Source organism: Pundamilia nyererei, unplaced genomic scaffold (assembly GCF_000239375.1).
Source record: "Pundamilia nyererei isolate P.nyererei 1_Seehausen unplaced genomic scaffold, PunNye1.0 scaffold00044, whole genome shotgun sequence".
Classification (NCBI taxonomy): Eukaryota; Metazoa; Chordata; class Actinopteri; order Cichliformes; family Cichlidae; genus Pundamilia; species Pundamilia nyererei.
This window is the reverse complement of record NW_005187445.1, coordinates 1,429,613-1,448,035: the sequence shown is the minus strand read 5'-3', so window position 1 is coordinate 1,448,035 and position 18,423 is coordinate 1,429,613. Positions and strand designations below refer to the sequence as shown.

General features: G+C 42.0%; 1 protein-coding gene across 1 annotated transcript in view; it reads left to right on the top strand.

Annotated features, from left to right (window-relative positions):
• Window positions 1-18,423, top strand: part of camta1a (calmodulin binding transcription activator 1a) — a 272,046-nt gene that overhangs the window by 148,237 nt on the left and 105,386 nt on the right. Inside the window, exon 5 of the mRNA XM_013910458.1 lies at window positions 5,320-5,455. Coding sequence (XP_013765912.1) covers window positions 5,320-5,455 — 136 coding nt within the window. The remainder of the gene's footprint in view (window positions 1-5,319; window positions 5,456-18,423) is intronic.

Below are 18,423 nucleotides of genomic sequence, written 5' to 3'. Positions count from 1 at the left end.
TTCAGATTCCGTGTCACCTAAGCTGTACATCAAAGCTGCACATTAGTCGCTAATGCTATGTGTGTATGTGTTGACACAGAGAATGGAGAGGTGTAACCAGTGTATGACATGGCTATTTGTAAATAACATCCAAACCTCATCCACTGGCAGCAGTTGAGAGCTTTAACTCTGAGCAGTGATGGCAGCCTCCCTGAAATGTGCATGAAACCAGCTTAGTGCTATCAGTAAAGCATCACCGCCAATCACCAGCCACCCTCTCATTCCGCCGGGCTGCTGTGGACCAGATAAGAGCCACGCCACCCTCCTCCCCTACTGCTTCCATCCGCTTTATGTTGTCCCCCAACAATTCACCCACCCTCCCACAGCAATTCACCCTTATCCTCTTTACAAGGTCTTATAGGGACAGAGACACTGATGTGCAGCTACAACAGTAATTTATATTCTTTGTAAATTGTCTGTGATTTTTTCATTGAGATAAGTGTGGGGGAAACATCTGTTTTGTGCTGGAAGGCAGTGGGCCGGAGCTTGAGTTCTGTGGCAATCACCGGCAGTATAGATAGAGAGGAAGAGGGGAGGCACACGATCTGTCTCCCTATCCTGAATTACAACTCCAGGGGCCTAGCTACCCTCTCATTATTACTGTTGTATTTAGCTGAACACTGGGTAAATAAACATTGAGCTCCATCTGTACAGCCTTGGAGATCAGTATCTGACGCCATGTTTGGAAAACTTAACTTCCATCATTTACTTCAGTCTAATTCGTGTCAGCCATTGTTTTATACTCTTAAATTAGTTTTTTTATTAAAAATATTTAGAATAAAATTCAAATGTGTTTCAAAAAGTCTGCAGAGGTGAGAAAATTTTTAATAGGAAAAATAATAGATCATGAGCTATGATTAAAAAGATGCATGACTTGTTCCAGCTGACTAACCCACCACACAGCCCTCATTGTCTTAATTATCAGAATGGTTGAGGGCTGGAGTCCTGAGCCACTCAGCAGTAAGGCATTACAGTGACCAGGTGCTAAGGCCTCATTGGCAGTCAAAGAGGAACGCGACCTGCGGCATCTCGACATACGCACACTAGCGGGGGAGTTGGAGGGTTTCAGAGCAGTACAGACGATGAATCTCAATCATGAGGCCATGGCAGATTTACATTTAAAGTAGTTTTAGTGTACGCCCCACTTCCTGATGCATTCGTTGGCAGGTCTGAAAGGAGCAGCTTATCTGCGAGTCATCAATTGCACGTGATGCGTCCAGATAGGGGCTCCTGACGCCAGCACCTTTCTGTTCACACATCTAGCTCAAAGATCATGTGCTGTCTAATAGAGCACCATTGCTTGCCATGTAATTACATTACATGCGAAAAAACGCTGCAAAGTTTTGACAGCTCCAAGTGTGCGCATGTGCTCCCAATCGCATGCGTATGAACACGTGATTTATGTTTTAACTGTGATTGACAGAAACTGTAATGACAAGCATCAGTGTGTTATTGATGGTCTGTCACTCTTCGTGTTAATAATGTTATCCCCATATGGAGCAATGGGGTTACTGTGTGTTGTGCTTCTGTTCGAGTGCCCAGGGGCATATTTATCCCTCATATTTATTCTTAATAGGATTGGTTTTTGTGTAACACAAAATACAGGTGTGTGTATGTGGATGTGTTTAGATGAGTAGTAGGTAGAAGTGTGGTTGTTGACACAGTGGGGTAAAGGCTGTGATGGCTGAAGGCTCCGATGGGTAATTGAGAACAGCAGGTGTCGCCTCCCTCCTGAGCCACTTCAGGCCCCAACCAGCTCACCCTCCGATCTTCAAAGCCTCTCCAGCCCAGCTCTTCTCTCCTCTCCAATGTCAGTCGAGCTTGCTAGGGAGAAAAACAGCATGTATTGCAGCATGGTATTAATCAAACCTAGAGCATCACAGGGAATGTGGCGGAGTGGGCTACGCCAGTTCACCAGGACTGAGATATTTCATTCTTGTAAGCCTTTTGACAAAAATACATTCAGAAAGAAGCATAACCTTTACTATTATAACCTGGACTACCAATTTAGTATTCTTGTCTTACACTTGAGCACACCTGCTACAATTGAGTAGTTTTAAGTCCAGTAAAAAAGTAATAACTTATACCATGTATTATGAATAATGTATGGCCTACATGTTGTGTCTTTTTTCATTTTAATCCAAGGCGATTCACCAGAGCTGTGGAGAACAGAAGAATCTCTTGTTCTCACTCAGATTTCGCTTTTTGTGTGCATGTAGCTTTTCCCTTTCTGTTTCTGTTTGTGCCGACAGGCCTTTAGACAGTAAAGCTGAGAATGTGAGCAGTTTTTTTTCTTCCTTACCTGCCTTTGGGCCCAGGTTTCCCTGCTTTGGCTTTGTTACCCATGCTGATCACGTCACCAGCCTCATAAAACCTCCACCCTCCCCTGACTTTTTCAAATCAACAGATCTGATTGAGTGAATGCCATTACCTGGGTAAATGAGTGATTCCTAAAGGACTGGACAAGGCCTAACACCACCCTGAGGGTGAAGCTTATTATCGCTGCAAACTCCAAAGAAGAGAGAGGCAGCTGTGGAGCTTGTGTGCACTTTTTTAGAAGCCTGTATTTCCATATTAATCTGCCACATTTAGGCATCTGAGACAGAGGGCCTCCTGTCACGCTTCTTTGATAACGGAGCAGTTAGCTTTTTCCCCTCATGTATAAATATGTGTAATTCTGATAAGATTAATTGAAGCGCCTAAGTATACAGTAGTAAAAGATGAGGGGGAGAGAGAGAGAGTGGGAGACAGCAGGAGGGAAAGGAGACACATTATGCCAAAGCATGCATTTTAGACTAGTTTTTGCCTAAGACCTACCCCAGAATGGGTGCCTAGCCTCTCTCTTCTGGGCCCTAAGTGCCTTGAATTGAAAATAGCATCTACCTAACAGTCCCTCAAAAATAGCTGAGCGAATAAGTTTTTGCGCCGAGCCGATAAATACGGCGTGGAGCCTCTGACACCGAAGCCTCACCCCAATTTCCAGTGCTCTGGAGGAGATCAGATAGCCCTGTGTCATTTGATTTTCTGCCTTATCTCATCCGCGCCCATCTTTTTGTCTCACGCAGAGCTACATTTTAAGAAGCACACACTCCTTGTATCTTTTGAAGGACAAAACCCAGAATGATATTGAAGCGAATAATAGCATCAAACTTTTAGAGGGCCATTCCTTGTTTGATTGCTACCAAAAACAGGAATGGCATCTCAGATGAGCGTCCTTCAAGTGATATTTGGTATGCAGATCTGCAGGAGTACATGATGAGATTACAGCAATCTGCAAAGTTCTTAGCTCCAGAGTGCCATTTATGATCGCATCTCAACGATGGGTGACGTTATGGATGCTGTAAACTACAAAACAATTTATACTTTGTGTATATTGCATACAGCCATCGAGGAGTTCCACTTCTCAAGCTGACCAATAAACACGTCTGTTTAATAGTTGTTTTCTGCAAAGCATGCAAAGTACCGAACAAGACAGGGGAGTGAGTAAGGAGAAGACAATAGGAGAGAAGGAGGTGTGGGAGGGTGTAGGTGAGGGATCCTGAGACAGATGAAACAAGAGGGAGAGAGTGAGCAGGGAGCGAGGGAGGAGACAAAGACATTCCCTGGTGAACAGCTTGAGTTGACTGACGGCGAGAAGAGCAGGCTTCAGCGAGGGAAAGGGAGGAGGAAAGGGAGGAAGGGAGATCAGGAAGGAGTGAGCACATCAGTGTGTGAGTGGCGTCTCTCATTAGAAGGTGCTGTCAGGGGCCACAGAGGGGGGACTGCAGGGACCCCAGTTCCCCTCTTCTCCTCCCTCTTTACTGGCCCCTGAGATCCAGCAAGGAAAAATGATTGATGAGTGATACCAAGATAAACACACGCCCTGGCCCCTAAAGGCAGCCCTGCAAAATGATGCATGCAGCTTTATAAATAAATCTTGTGGAAAAAAATTTAACAATAAACAACAAAACAATGCAAAACAACCATTGGTTTTTCTTATTTTGGTTATTGCTACAGAAGCCACAAATCAACCCGACTTTTCCCCCCCTTCGCTTTGATGAGAGTTTTTCCTCTTTTTTGTGTTTCTAGTTTTACATATCTGTGCCTGTGTGTGTTTTATGTGTGGAGCAATGAGCAAAACACTAACAAGGTTCACCAGCTGACTGGATGGTTAAGCCCCCTTCAGTTACACTGCCTCCTCAGCAGCCTGGGCAGGCGGCTTTCCCACTCATTCACTGTGAGGCAACAAACACTGATGCAAACCTGTTCTCATTTGGGAGAGCTCCAAATCATAGCAGCTGTGTGTGATGTGTTTATACTTGTATTACTTATGTTGTGGGGACCTAACCACATTTACATTCACTTTGTGGGGACTGTCTCTGCTTCTGGGGATAAAATGCAAGTCCCCATACCACTAATCATTATAATTTCGACTGGACTCCTGGAAGACTTGGTTCAAGGTTGGGATAAGTTTAGGGTGAGGGGACGTTGCCAGGAAATGAATTTGAGTCAAAGCCATGTCCAATGATGGAAACCCACCACTGCACTGTGGAGGTATGGACAAGTGTGTGGGAATCTGTGGAGAGTGAGCACTATGTATGGATTCATACTGATGATTCGTAACCACTGCACAATACACATAAATACTAATACATAACCATGTCTAACTGCTTCCTAATTGTTGAGAAAGTCATAAATGTTTTATGCTACACTTTCTGTTAATGTTTAACACTGAGCGGCAAATGCCTCTGTTACAAATCGAAATGGAAAGGCAGATTATCATCAAATAGTACATTATATCATTATGAGCCTACAGGCTGTGGTCTGGTGGAGGGAGAATGAATTATGAATGGAGTGTGAAGGAAGATCTTCTCTTTCCCCTAGGGACTTCCAACACCACAACTCATTTAAGTTGGATGAATGAGAGATAAGGAAGAAACCCACTCACCCCCCATGCTGCTTTCCTTACAAACTGGCCTTCATATAATTTACTCTGAGAGAAGGAGTGTCACTTTAACTCCTCACAGCACACACACTTCTCATTGGAAGAAATGTATGCTGAAGGGTGCTTTGTTCATTGTCAAACTGTGCATACCAATGCTGAAAAACACCATAAAGAAGTCTTGTCATCTAAGTCACTGGTGCATTTTCTGCCTGGCGTAGACTCATGTCAGGCTTCTTTGTACATCTCTAAAATGAGTCCCTGAGCTGTGCTGTAGCTTTGCCTAAAAATTCTTCTCATCTTATCTTATCTTTCTCTCTTTTGCTCTTCCTCTGTCTCTCCTGTCTCGACGGGTCCAGGCCGCAGAATGGGTCGATGATACTGTACAATAGGAAGAAGGTGAAGTACAGAAAGGATGGCTACTGCTGGAAGAAGAGGAAAGATGGGAAGACCACACGGGAGGATCACATGAAGTTGAAAGTGCAGGGAGTTGAGGTGAGTGGGCTGACAAGAGTTTGGATTTAGAGGGAGTAAATGGGAAGAGAGGTGGGATAGGGGTGGGCACGGGGGTGGGTGTGGGGTGGGCGAGAGCCAGCCTTCATCCTGACACAGACAAACAGAGGTCTACAGTGAGCTCTCCCTTGGCTGTAATGGAGACAGCCACATGCTGCAGCCGGCTTGTGTCTCCAAGGAACTTCACCAAGAAACAATGCAGCACAACAATAGTTTTCCCTGGGAAGCCAGTCGAGTGGAACCGATTGTTTGTACCTTATTAAAGCTCTGGATGTTGCCTTTGCTCCAGAGAGCCTACATTAATCTTGCTGGCTCAAAGCAGTACTGTGAAACTAGTGTTCCCTCACCTCACTCCAAGTCACTACCCATACCAGCTGCTGCCATAAAAGCCCACTTGCGTCAGTGCTTGGCTCACCTAGCCTCTCAGTAGACTTAAGTTGGTGACAGTGTTGCTACCCTGGCTGATCTATTAGCAGTCATGTTAATGAGTCATGGCAAGACTCATCCAAAGACTCAAAGAAAGTTCCTCAGCATTTGATTATTGCTCATGTTTTAGTTCTGGTCTCTTTCTCACATTGACCACAAGCAGTAATGCTAAAAGTACAGGAGTTGAGATCAATGATAAGGGTGGGAGATTCTGAGCTTTCTTATGTGAATGTGCTCTCATGCACACACAAACCCAAGCACACAATTTACACATACATACACCTAACCGCACCCCTCAGGGAGTGGTGCTGTGCATCTGTGTCACACTGTGTGACAAAGACAAAGCTCGGGCATTCTCCCAACAGGGGCTCTACTCTGTGTTTCTACTCCTCTAGATATTTGTCACTCCAAGAAAATGGCCTCTTCCCTCGCTTAGCCAGCTCAGTGTCATCTCTGGTCCTACAGTGGTCTGATAACCCATTGAGACTACACACATCAGTCCTTTTGAAGCATTAAATATGATTCCAGTTTGCGGCAGTTTTGGCTGTAAAGAAGGTTTAGTAAGCTAAACCTGTATTACTCTTTTTCAATTAATGTGTGAGTTCAGGCTATGTTTAGGCACTATTTTGTGTCTGAGCTCTGACTTTATCAGTAGCCACTGCATATATAAACCAGTACAGAGAGGAACTCAGAAATCCTTCGTCCCTTTGTGGTTTCGTTTCTTAGGGGGAAAAAATGCACAGCAGCCAAGTGACATCTGTCAGAGTTATATGGTGATAGGAAGGCAAAGTGCGTGCACTTCCACTGGATATAAAAACTAAGTTGACTGTAGAATCCCAAACTCATAGAACACCTTTCATCATGCCTGTGTGGCACAATTCCTTACAGTCCAAAGACATGCAGGTTACCTGGTGATTGCAAATTGGCTGTAGGTGTAAATGTAAGAGTGAAGATTTGTCGCTCTGTATGTGGTACGCCGTGATGCACCTTTGACAGGTCTAGGGTTTAAGTCCCATCTCTTTCTCAATGATTACTAGGTGCAAATGATACTAAGCTCAAATAGTAGTTAAGAAAACTGAGGAAAAGTGTAAACATGACCACTCTTATAAGTAAATCATAGTTCGAGACTTTAAATATAAACAAACCTACTTTATATCTAAAGCAGAATATTTACTGCTAAGCAACAATTGATATTAGTTGAAAGTGAGCTTATGTCTTACTTTTTCCTGATGTCTGCTATATCATCTGTACCCATATCAGCATCCACTGAGGCAGTGCCTCCTCAGAATACTGTATTATATTTTCTATTTTCCAGCATCTATCCTGCTCAGTGCTTCAGAAAAGCAGCTGTTTTTTCTTTGGAATAACTTCCTCAATTGGAATATCACTGTCACAGCTCAACTGACTACAATTCTGAACTACAAAAAAACAAAAAAAAAAATCCCAAAAGTTAAAACAGTTCTTCTTTATTAAATTCATTGCAGGCAGAATTAGTCAAACATGAATGGCAAGAGGTAAAGTCAGCAGGCTTTCTAATAGAGTACACAGTTAACAACTGCTTCTCAACTACTTAACATAGAATACATATAACTTGGTTTTAAGACCAAGAACAATGAAAACGTTTATGGCATGTTGGATTCAGCAGTAACATTTCTGTCATTATCCAAATAATACACAGTGATGGCTAAACACTGACAGAGATGTCAGGCATAGTGAGTATTTGGCAATCACATAATAACTATCAGTCACTGGGAGAAAAAGTAAGTATCTGATCAGTTGGTCAGTTGGTGAGTGGCTGTGAGAGGTTACTGGCAATTGTTAGGAGAAAATGGGCGCAGAAAAGTGTACGGTACTGCACCGAAAACCCCCTTTTGATCGCTTTGGCCGCTAGCAGATTGCTGTGGTCACCCATAGTTTGAATGGAAGATGCTGACTTTTATTACCATTCAACAAGTGCCAACCACTTGTTGAATGGTAATAAAACTGTGACGGCTTAATCACAAACCAAAAACACAGACCATTCCCCGTCCAAGTTCTGCCTTTTGAAACCTGTTGGTTTCTGCAGTAAGGCACAACTTTTATTTGGAAGCTGAATGTTCCCTGTTTCTAGTTTGAAATGCTCATTTCCAAGTTTCACTATTGCAAAGTCATTGGTTAACTGATATTTGCAAACAAATCAGCGTCTTCCTTGGAAATTACCAATGACCATGACAATCTGGTAGCACCGTCTTTGTGATTGATTTCTACAAGTGACAGCCGGCAACCTCCAGAAACCACTCATCAACTGGTCTGGGTTACGCATTCTTCTCTATGGTGATGGGAGGTTGCCAGGATATCACTGACCAGTCTCTAGGCCTTTGTCACTGAGCCCAGTGTTTTTTGTTGTATTCTTCTACTCATTCACCTAACTGTACCTGTATCTTTTTTTTAATCCTACTGTTTAGTTCCAGCAAATCACGAGCCTTGCATAATAGTCCCAGCCTGCCACTGAGCTTTGATAGTCCACAAGCATGTAGCCCTAACAAGCACTTGGGCAATTACCAGAAATGCATCATGCATCAGAGAAGGGAAATTCTTTAGCAGACACTATTTAGCTTGTGTCCATCAGTCCAAAAAGACTGTCATGGGCTGAAAAATTATAGTACAGTTGCTGAATATTCAACAATATGAGATAAAGAACATACTGAACTGAAATCATTATGAGTCACATGCCATGGCCGATGGCTCTTGTTGGCACCCTTGTCAGTTACTTGGAAAGTGTGTAACTCACCTTCTTGTGATTTTGTCTGCAAGGCCCTATGCCTTGTAACATGTCTAATTTACTAGAGCTAATTGCTGTATTAGCAGCAGAGGTGGCGAATACTATGAACGTGAGCTTGGTGCAGAGGGAAAGCAGAGGAAGAAAATGACTTAGGACTGCAAGGCCACATGAGAGCTTGTAGAAATTGGCCCATAACTGCTATTTCATATTGTGTATATAGAAATACAGTGCGGGTTTCATCTGTGCTGACTTATGTTGCTTGGACTCTGCTGTGTCTTTCTCCATGTGCACGCCACCTCTTGCAGCCTTGAAAGACCTGGGTCATGTCCTTTAAACACCTCACACCTCAAGAATGGCAGATGAGAAAGGTGATCCATCACTGCTGTAACTACACTATGATGGATGTGATGTTTACTGTAAGCACATGCTTGACATAAATGACTTGACTTTTGCCCTCCGTTCAGTGAATGTAGGATGGGATAAAGAGCTAGCAATTTCTTCCCAGTACTTCAGAACAGAAGAGAATGATGTTTTTATGCATAATTCATATTACACATTCACAAGCCAGAACACAAAGAATTGGCATAACTTGAGCACATTTTCACTTGTTTTACAGGAGATTCTTTACACCGTTCACACTGTGCTGTAGATGCTCTGATTCTCTAGCCATGCAGTGCTTAATGGAGGTTCTGTGGTTATTACATGGGCCAAGTTTAGTGCACACTGAGGACAAATGTTGTGGGTGGGTCAGGCTAGTGATGTTCAGGAGCTCTGGCAAGGGAAAGGCTGTAAGCCTGGGAGCGAGGGGCCTTCTGGGGCCTGCGAGAAGCAGCCTAGCATGGCAGAAGTGGATGTCAGTGTGCTGCTGTCCTGTCTGCTCCACAGTGCTTGCTCAGCAGCCTGTGGAAAAAGATTCCACTTGTTTCTGCTTTTTACTATTTTGTGAGCTTTTCTCTGTTTGTTTTATTTCTGTCTTTTAATTCATTCACAAGACATCTCATCATTCTCCTCTACTCCCACCTCTTTTTCTTCTTGCTAATCCCATCCCCTCACTACTGTCCAAGTCCACAGTCCAGACGGACAGAACCTTGAGTTGGGCGGTAATGCTCCCTGTTCCCTAAAATTGGAGCGCAGGGCATGTTGCGGCATTAGCGCTTAACAGGCCGTGAAATAGCAGCCTGCCTTCCTGACGTCTCCCCCATCACTCCAGGTGAGTTGGCCAGACGGCTGGATAAATGAGCAAGCAGCACCCACATCAACCAGCATGCATTTGGGGAACCTGAGGAGAAATGTCCATCAGTGATTATCTCACCACACCCGGTGCTTACCAAGCTCAAGTTATTCACCCAACATCCAAAAAGACCCTTTCAAGCACTTCCAGTGACTATCTATCAGTCCGAATCCTCTTTTGCAACAGGCCTTGATAAACTATGTTTAAAAAAGAAAAAAATATCTCATCTTTATATTCAGCATGTATGTCTCACATGTTCATAGCTCTCACGTCCTATGGCTTCCCCCTGTGAGATAGAACAGACCTTAAACGCTTTTATTTTGGGAAACTCCAGCTGATCTCTGTTCTGCTTCTTGTCAAGCTTCTGCCCCAATGCTACCACCTTTTCGTTCTGATTAGCTGTTAATGTGCGCTCAGCCTCCATCACCTCCACTCCTCCACCCCTTCTATCCTATCTTCCCATTATTCCTAAGCTTTAATAAACTCCCTCAAATACAGATCGATTTTCTCTTAAGTGAAGGTGGCAGTGCCTCTGACTTATTTCATTACCACAGGCTAATTATACCGATTGAAATGAGCTTCTCTTCTTAAGGTGTGCTGTGCTGCTCTGTGCCCCCGTGCTCCTTACACTTTAATGCTGGTACAGTTCTCTACCAATTCCCAAAATCCCTTGCCTGCATCTCTTCCACCCCACCATGCCTTCATCTAACTCTCTCATCCTCCACCACCTAAATAATCAGCTGGTAGTCCTTAGGTCCCGTAACTTGTCATTTTATGTTGGATCCACCCTAATGTGTGATTTCAACTGTGCAACTGTGCAATGAAGGAAGGTAATGGAGCATGCTGGTGGCTCAATCGCCTCTGTTCATTGATAATAATGAAGACAAATGTCAAAACATTAGTTGCTAATGTTGTAATGGAGTGGATGCTACTGGATGAGCACTGGATGCTACACTGCATTGGCTTTCAAAATCACATGACCTTCAGTATTTAACTCCTGCTTGCAAGTATTCTTGCCCTTCCGTTTGTAGCAAATCAAACATATATTTAAATTTGTAGGACTGTAATATTCCCCCGAATCCAACTTTTAAAATCTAGTCTGTCTGTTCATTTTTTGCCCAGCTGGTTAAAACTAACATTTCACTATTTCATGGCCAAATGAGTGGGTAGAGTTGGTAAGTTATAGTGAAACTGGCTGCATATCTGTGAAATTGGGTTGCTGTGGGTGACTGTATGCGTTTTAGTAGCAGTAGTAACACTGATTTACAGATGCAGTAGCTGATATCACCAGATTGTGAGGCCAGATGTGAGAGGGCACTAAACAAAACCCCTTTTTCTGTGAGGAGGTGACACAATGCGTGCTTTCCCTCCTGTCCCTGCTCCAAGTCAACTGTGAAATTAAGATCACATTACTGATACAAGCAATGCCCAAAGCAAAAAAGTTTGTATTTTACATTTTTATTCTAACTTACAGGCTGTCTGCGAGACAACAGTCAGTTGCCTGCTCTGTAAAGGCACTAAATTGATTACTTTTTCCATCGTATTCGCTCCTCTCCTGGAGTCGACTTTGTTATTCACTCTTTTTTTTTCTCACTTGCCTGAGAGCACACTAGCTCTTCCCTTTTGAATTACCTGATTGTGGAGGAGTTAAAGGCAATCTATGAGCAATATTTTAAAGAACTGTTTCCATGGTTATAACCTTAGGCTCTCACATATAGTAAAACTGAGCGGCTACATGGGCATGTGAAAGCAGTTAAGTTACCGGTCTTCTCATTTCAGGCTCAGGTATAGGGTAAACCTAAGCTTATGAAGAGAGAATATAAAAAAGCTTCATGGCATATTAATGAACAAAGTCAAAATCAATCAATACAAATAAATTATTAAGGTCCTTAAATGTTGCCATGGACATTAGAGTGCTAGAGCCTAAAATCTAAAATAGAAAACTATTTTGTTGTTGTTTTTCTGGCACATTTAATTATCCTCTCTCTTCTCCATAAGGGCTCGAGTGTGTTTGTTATGCTGTTATCAGCGACTGAATCAAAGCCTTCTGACAAGAACGTGTTACCCTTAAGCCTTAGGAACCTGCATTTTACTCATGATTTTCCTTCAAGCTCACCGTAATTAGTTTTTGTCCCTTTTATCAAACAGTTTCCAAATCACTCTGGAAACATTAAGCTCTGTATTTCATGCTGACCCAGCTATCATTGGACCATTTCGGTCCATCAGCCTATTTTGGGTTGGCTCAACATTAGAAAGGTTGTTGTATGGAGTGATGATATAAAGAGTGTAATATAAAGCTGTATATTATCAATACCTTCCTTAATTTAATTTACAACTGTTGCAAAATGTTGTGGTGTAGTCATGCTGAGGCATCTCCACAGGGGTCTTTTTCTGTGTTGTGTTGAGGAGGGAGGAACTCCCCTCACAAAACCAGACACAGACATATTTTAATTTGTTGTTGAACTTAAGGACATTGTCTCTTATTAGACTGAATTTGGCTACCCACAGTAGTTCCTCAAAGCCCTCCGAGGTCTCATGGAAAGGAAGAACTATCTGGCAGCTTCAATTCTTTCATTCTCCTGTGGTAAAAACAATTTGGAAAGAATAACATGTATAAAGATGACCTAAAGCAATATGACACAGCAAAATGAAAAAAAAAACAACAACAAGATTTTGAACAGAAAAGAGAATGCTTAATAGTAGCAGAGCTGAATGTTAACAGGCAACATTTCTGTTTTCTACCTTTTCAGCGGCTCAGACTAGAATGCTCTTCAAAGACACACACTCAAGAGAAAATACTAAATCTTATAGTGAGTTGTGTTATGCTTTAAAGGTCAACTCTAGTCAGGGCCTCAGATCATTCCTGGCAATGATTTGCTTAAATCATAGGTGGGAGAAAAAGAGAAGCAGGCGGTACCAGCTTTTGCCTAGTTTATACACTTTTGTAACATTTTTGTGTAGAGGCAGGGACTCAACGATCGCCTTATTTATGTTTAAAGAGTAGTTTTATTATCTTGAAAACCTATTAAATGAACTATAATGTGTACTTTACTTTCTTCAGGATATGGAGGATAGGCACCAGAGCACACAAACTGTTTGGGGAACCAACTTTGACAGGGAAACATTTGGCTAAGTTCATTCGATTAAAAAATAAAAATAAATAAGTAACATTTAAATGGGCAATACAAGACAAATTCATAAATAAATAAAATCCTAAATAAACCATGAATATATACTGGGCCACCTTTACAGACCATACCACAAATTTAAGGATAAATAGAGTATTTTAAACAACATAAACCAGTATGCTTAATTACAAGAGTGGGGTCACACTCTAAAGCTACAATATATGGATGAAAGCAGTGGGCCACTGAAAAATTACACCTAGTGCTCAGCCATGGTTATCCATGCCATGAAGCTCCCAGTAAACTGTTTTATGCTGAGACCAGTTATGTTAAGACCAGAGGAGGCTGCAGTTGATAGATTAAGAGTGAAGTTAAGAGTGATGGCATCTTTTGTAGACTGTGCACCACAGCACTGCATGACCCCACTGTAACTGTACATGATTTGCTGCTAATAATAACTATTCCAATTTTGTTGTATGCTTGTGTCAGTGTCAAAGTCTTGCTGGTCACATGATTGCTGCAGAAATGCTAAATTTTTGTTAACAGAATAATTAACTTGAGCTCTATCTGCTGTAACTAGGTGTTTAACTTTTTTATTGCCAAACTGTATGACTTAATTTAGCATTTGTAATGCCGATGCTAAGGGTATGCCTTTACCTAAGCCACAAGTTTCCATTTTTACCCCTCTGTCTTCATCATGTTCCTTTAACTTTCTGTGTGTGTGTAACTTTTTTGCTCCATCTGCTTCTCTCTTTTGAAAAAGCCACTTAGGTCTCTGTTGTTATGAAGCCATTATTACAGTGAAAACCAGCCCCTATGTCAAGAACAGCAGTTTTCCTCCGATCCCCTATGGCCTTGGCAGAACCGTGTCTGCTTTCCTCAACGTGGCTATTTTAATTTCTCTCAGATAGGGTTTGCAACACTGGAGTTAGTGTTTAGGACACTACTGGGGGCCAGCAAAGGTGTTAAGGAAGAGTCATCCAGTGAGTTTATCTTCTCTTAACTCAAAAAGCAAGTACAGCATCACAGTTTGTGCTTAATCTGCAAAAAATATTGAAATGTTAACAGTTAAACTGAGATGAATTTGCTAAACTCAAGCATCTCACTTGCTGGCTTCCTTTATCTTTCTTGTTGCTTGGCTATTTATTCTGCTGGCTTCTGCACATGGCCTATGTATTATTAACCAGCAAAACAGAGGTTTAAATGTAATTTGCTGCTGTGTTGCATTTAATAACTTCAAAATCAAAATGTACCAATGCTCCAACATTCACTCTTCAAAGGAGGTATAATGAGTGGAACTGCAAAGTTCAAAGAGAATACTTAAGTGTTTGTATAGAAATATACAGTGTGAGCAACTGTGCTTCCCTCAGAGTGATATTGAAAGGTTTGATATTTTACATGAAAGAGTGCTTAAATAGTAGTTTAACACAGGAAACAGGTTTAACCCTTTGCTTTGGGCAACGGAGGAACTATAATAGCAGATAAAAGTCTCTTCATTAGCGTTTTGTTCATTTGTGTTATCCATCTTTTTCTCTGCTTTCTATTATCTTTTCTGTTTGTGTGTGTTGCTCTGTGCATTCCTCTCTTTTTCTGTATGCTGACACATCAGCGTACCAATGCTGTTGTTTTTTTTTAACAGTGATCTGATTAGATGTTAGCTTCATCATGCCATGCAGCGCGTGCGTCTTTGTCTCCGCTCCGTCTTTGTTTCGTGTTGATTTTAAGGATGTCTCTTGTTTAGCTTTTTGTTGCTGTTTTGATAGTTTTTTGGATTAGCAGCAGACTTCTGAGAAATTTATTGCACATTTTAATGTGAAGAGAAAATGAGTCATTTGTTTAAGCCCAAGGGGTGCTAAGCTTGTTCTGCACAGTGTGTCAACACTGTGCAGAACTCCCCTGTTCCTGTCACTACCGAATAAAGGCGCATGCATGTAGAGCGATTCACCTACAGAATTCATTGCATTTACGTACATGTATAGCTTTACTATTAGGGCGTTAAATTTGTCTTACAATATGTATATATATATATATATATTCCATAAATGTGAGGGAATTTCCACACTGAACACACACACATAAGCAAATTCGGTAAAACCCTCATTTCATAAATGGTGCCTGTTATTGCTAGAAAACGTTTAAAGACAGCAAAAAAAAATCTCCTGTATGATAGATGAAAATGGGAGAGATAAAAATGAATCAAAAAGACTGTAGACTGTGGAAAATAAAAGACTGATGAAAAAGAGAGGAGGGAGCAAGAGAGGCTTAGAAGGTGGATGGATGGTAAGGGAGGAAGGAGGGTGGGGAGGGGGAGAGGCCAGTGTTGAGCGGGGAGGAGAGAGAAAGCCGGAATGAACGATATATAGCCCCTGGCAAACAGAAAACAATTGTTACACTGCCTCCCATAACCCACTTCAACCTTAAACAGCAGATTTTTTTCACTCAATTAATTTCTACACATTGGAGCAGGAGCCTTGGCTGAAGCTAGGCTTTTATGTGCTTCTGCTGCTGCAAGGCCTTTGCACATCTCTGTCTCTCTCTCCCTCTGTCCCTTCTCTCTCTCCCGCTGTATCTCTAGGTTTTTTTTTTTTGCTTTTTATTTTGCTTTTTTCATCAGAAAATGAACATTCTGAATTGGAACGGCCTTGAACACTTTGAGAAATGACATCTGAATATATTTTTATATGTTTTTAAATTGCATATAGGACACAAAAAAATGCCAAAAACTTTTCTTTGAATCCCTGCTAGGACAAGAAATGACGTTTAACCTAATCAATATCATAAAGCACAGCAATGCAGAGCTATGAAAACTCCTCTTCCTGCACCATGAAGTGCATGTAAAGCTTGATGGGAAGAAAGAACTTCAAAAGAGGCAGCTTTCAGCATTGATTCCAATCATCTGTTAAGAAGAAATACAAAGAGATTCATACTGGAAGATGACAAGCTTCATACAGAGAGCTAATAAAGATAAAAACACAAATAATGAGAAGCAATAATAATTACACCCAGGCCATACCGGGTCATGGTGGCCCTATATGAATAGCAGGTTGACTTGCCTGAGGGGAGAAAGAGGGAGAGCAGGCAGAGACAGATGGACAGATAGATAGCGAAGGGCATGACTGAGCTGTGTCTGTGTGTGGTGAGTGAGGGCCAGTCGGAACAACATGAATCATGGCTCCAGTTGAGAGAGGAGGAGATCAGATCAATAACAGCCCAGAGGAGAGAGAAGAGCAAGAGAGAGAGCAAGAGGATGAAGGGTTGACACAGGAGGTGTTCATCACTGGACCACCCCGACTCCCAGCTTGCTCACCTTTCCTTTTTTTTTTTTATCTCAAACTATACAGTTAATGTATTGAGCAAGGCAAGGATTCATTTTCTGTGTGGCAAAAAAGTAGAGACACAGCCAGTGCGCTGATATTCTAGTATAGCAACAAAAAAAAAAACCATATATGAACACAGGTTGTACAAAAGCATAAGGAGACTTGAAAACTAAAAAAATATATCACATCTTGACTATTTAAATGATTATTATAGGCATTTTAATTGTTACCGTAAGTCTTATCATCTGAAGAGGTGGGGTTTTTTGACTTAGTACTAGAGGACAAGAGTCAGCAGTGGTCATTTCTCATCAAATGACCAGTATAGCTTGGGGAAATGCCTTTTTCTAATGTATGTCTCTGTGCCAAAGGGTAGTGGCCAGTGTTGGAGTGGCTGTCTGGATGTTTAAGCGTTCTAGCACATGAGTGTACGATGGCCAAGTCCCATTCTCCACCATTGTGGAACAGGCAAGCAATTTTTCTCATCCCTCCTTTTTTATATAATTTGGTCGATAAAGGTGAAGGACGTTTCATCGCTATTTCTCTCCCTCCCGACTCCCTCCTCCTCGTACTCTCTGCTCTGTCTCAGAGTGAAATCCAGAGATAAAGCTGTGGCGGCGCTCCGTGTTTAATGGAGCTTAATCCCACAGATTTAAGATACGGAGCTGTGAGGCAATTCCCCCATGCCCATCTTCACTAACACAGAATGGTCATGTGACTATCTAATTCTGCCCTTTCAGACACAGACAGACAGGTGGACAAAAAAGGACAAAAAAAAAAACATAAGTATAACTTAGCCAAGGACAGATGTGTTACTTTTATTTATCAAACATTTTGGGGGGGGGAAAGGGTTGGACAGAATACTCACTCACTCATTCGCTCACTCTTTCTTATTTGCTGTAAAACTAAACATTTTTCTGCCACTTTTTCTTCAACTGTCTCTTTGTAAAATGTGGCCATGTCTACTTTGGCTGGTCAGTCAACCTCCCTCTTGATGTGGGATTTATAAATTAATCTGCAACACAGAGAAAATCTGAGCCAAAGTGATGAGTTTGGGGAGCCATAACTGAAAGCTTAGTGTCCACAGACAGGACTCCGGCCACGGCATCACGTCAGCACACTTGGAGAAAGTTAAGTGGGGTTGGCTGGCTTGAGACTATTTGGAGAAGCCATGTGCAGGGAAGTATTATACCCACCAACAATCCTCCTTAAGTGATGAGCTGACACTAAGCAATTTAGTATTCACCCTGCCAGTGAAAATATCTTCAATCCAAGTGCATAAAGCTCCCATGACAGGAAATATGCCAAGCGCTCTTCTTCCATCTGACTCTTTTTTGTTTCAGAATAGCCACTGTATGGTTCAATTTACCCCAAGACATGCTTGTCAGGCCTGCTTGACATGAGCTCTGGTGTCAATGTGTAAAATAGTCCACATGGATGATTGCAGAGCAGCAGTGGTTGTTAGTGGCTGTGAGTAGAGTTTGAGAAAAAGGAAATGTGCATGTTACCAAATATGACTGGTCTTTATATACACAGAGAAGCAGGCTCAAAGCAAAAAACAAGAAACCAAGTAGGCTTGGTTATTTATTCAGGTTTAACATAGATTTCAAAGAATCATAGATTTCCTTGTCTGCTCTTATTCCACCTTTGCTCTTCTTTCCTTTATTTTTTCACTCGATCCTTAACATCCTCGACATTGTTCTCCTGCCTTTTCCCGTCTCTTGCCCTCCTTTCTTTGTTGCCTCTCAGGTATAAGACATCTAATTGTCATGGGAGCAGAGGAAACAGTGGAGTGAAAAGCACAGAAACACTGTATAGTTATTGTCCAAAACAAAAAGCGGGCTTGAGCACTCAGAAAAGCCACATACACAGTGGCATCCGGGTGTCAGAGTAGTACGGCAGGCTGAGTGTTTCAAACTCTGTCTGTGGTTGTTTATGTACGCGTGAGTGTATGTTTTTGGCAGGTGAGGGGGCACATCGTCCTTTATAGCTGCACTCTCACTGGCACTGTCACTTCAAGGTCTCAATCGCTTGCCATTCTGGGTCCCAAACACTGCCAACGCAGTCGATCCACCTCTGCCAAGGTCCTCTTC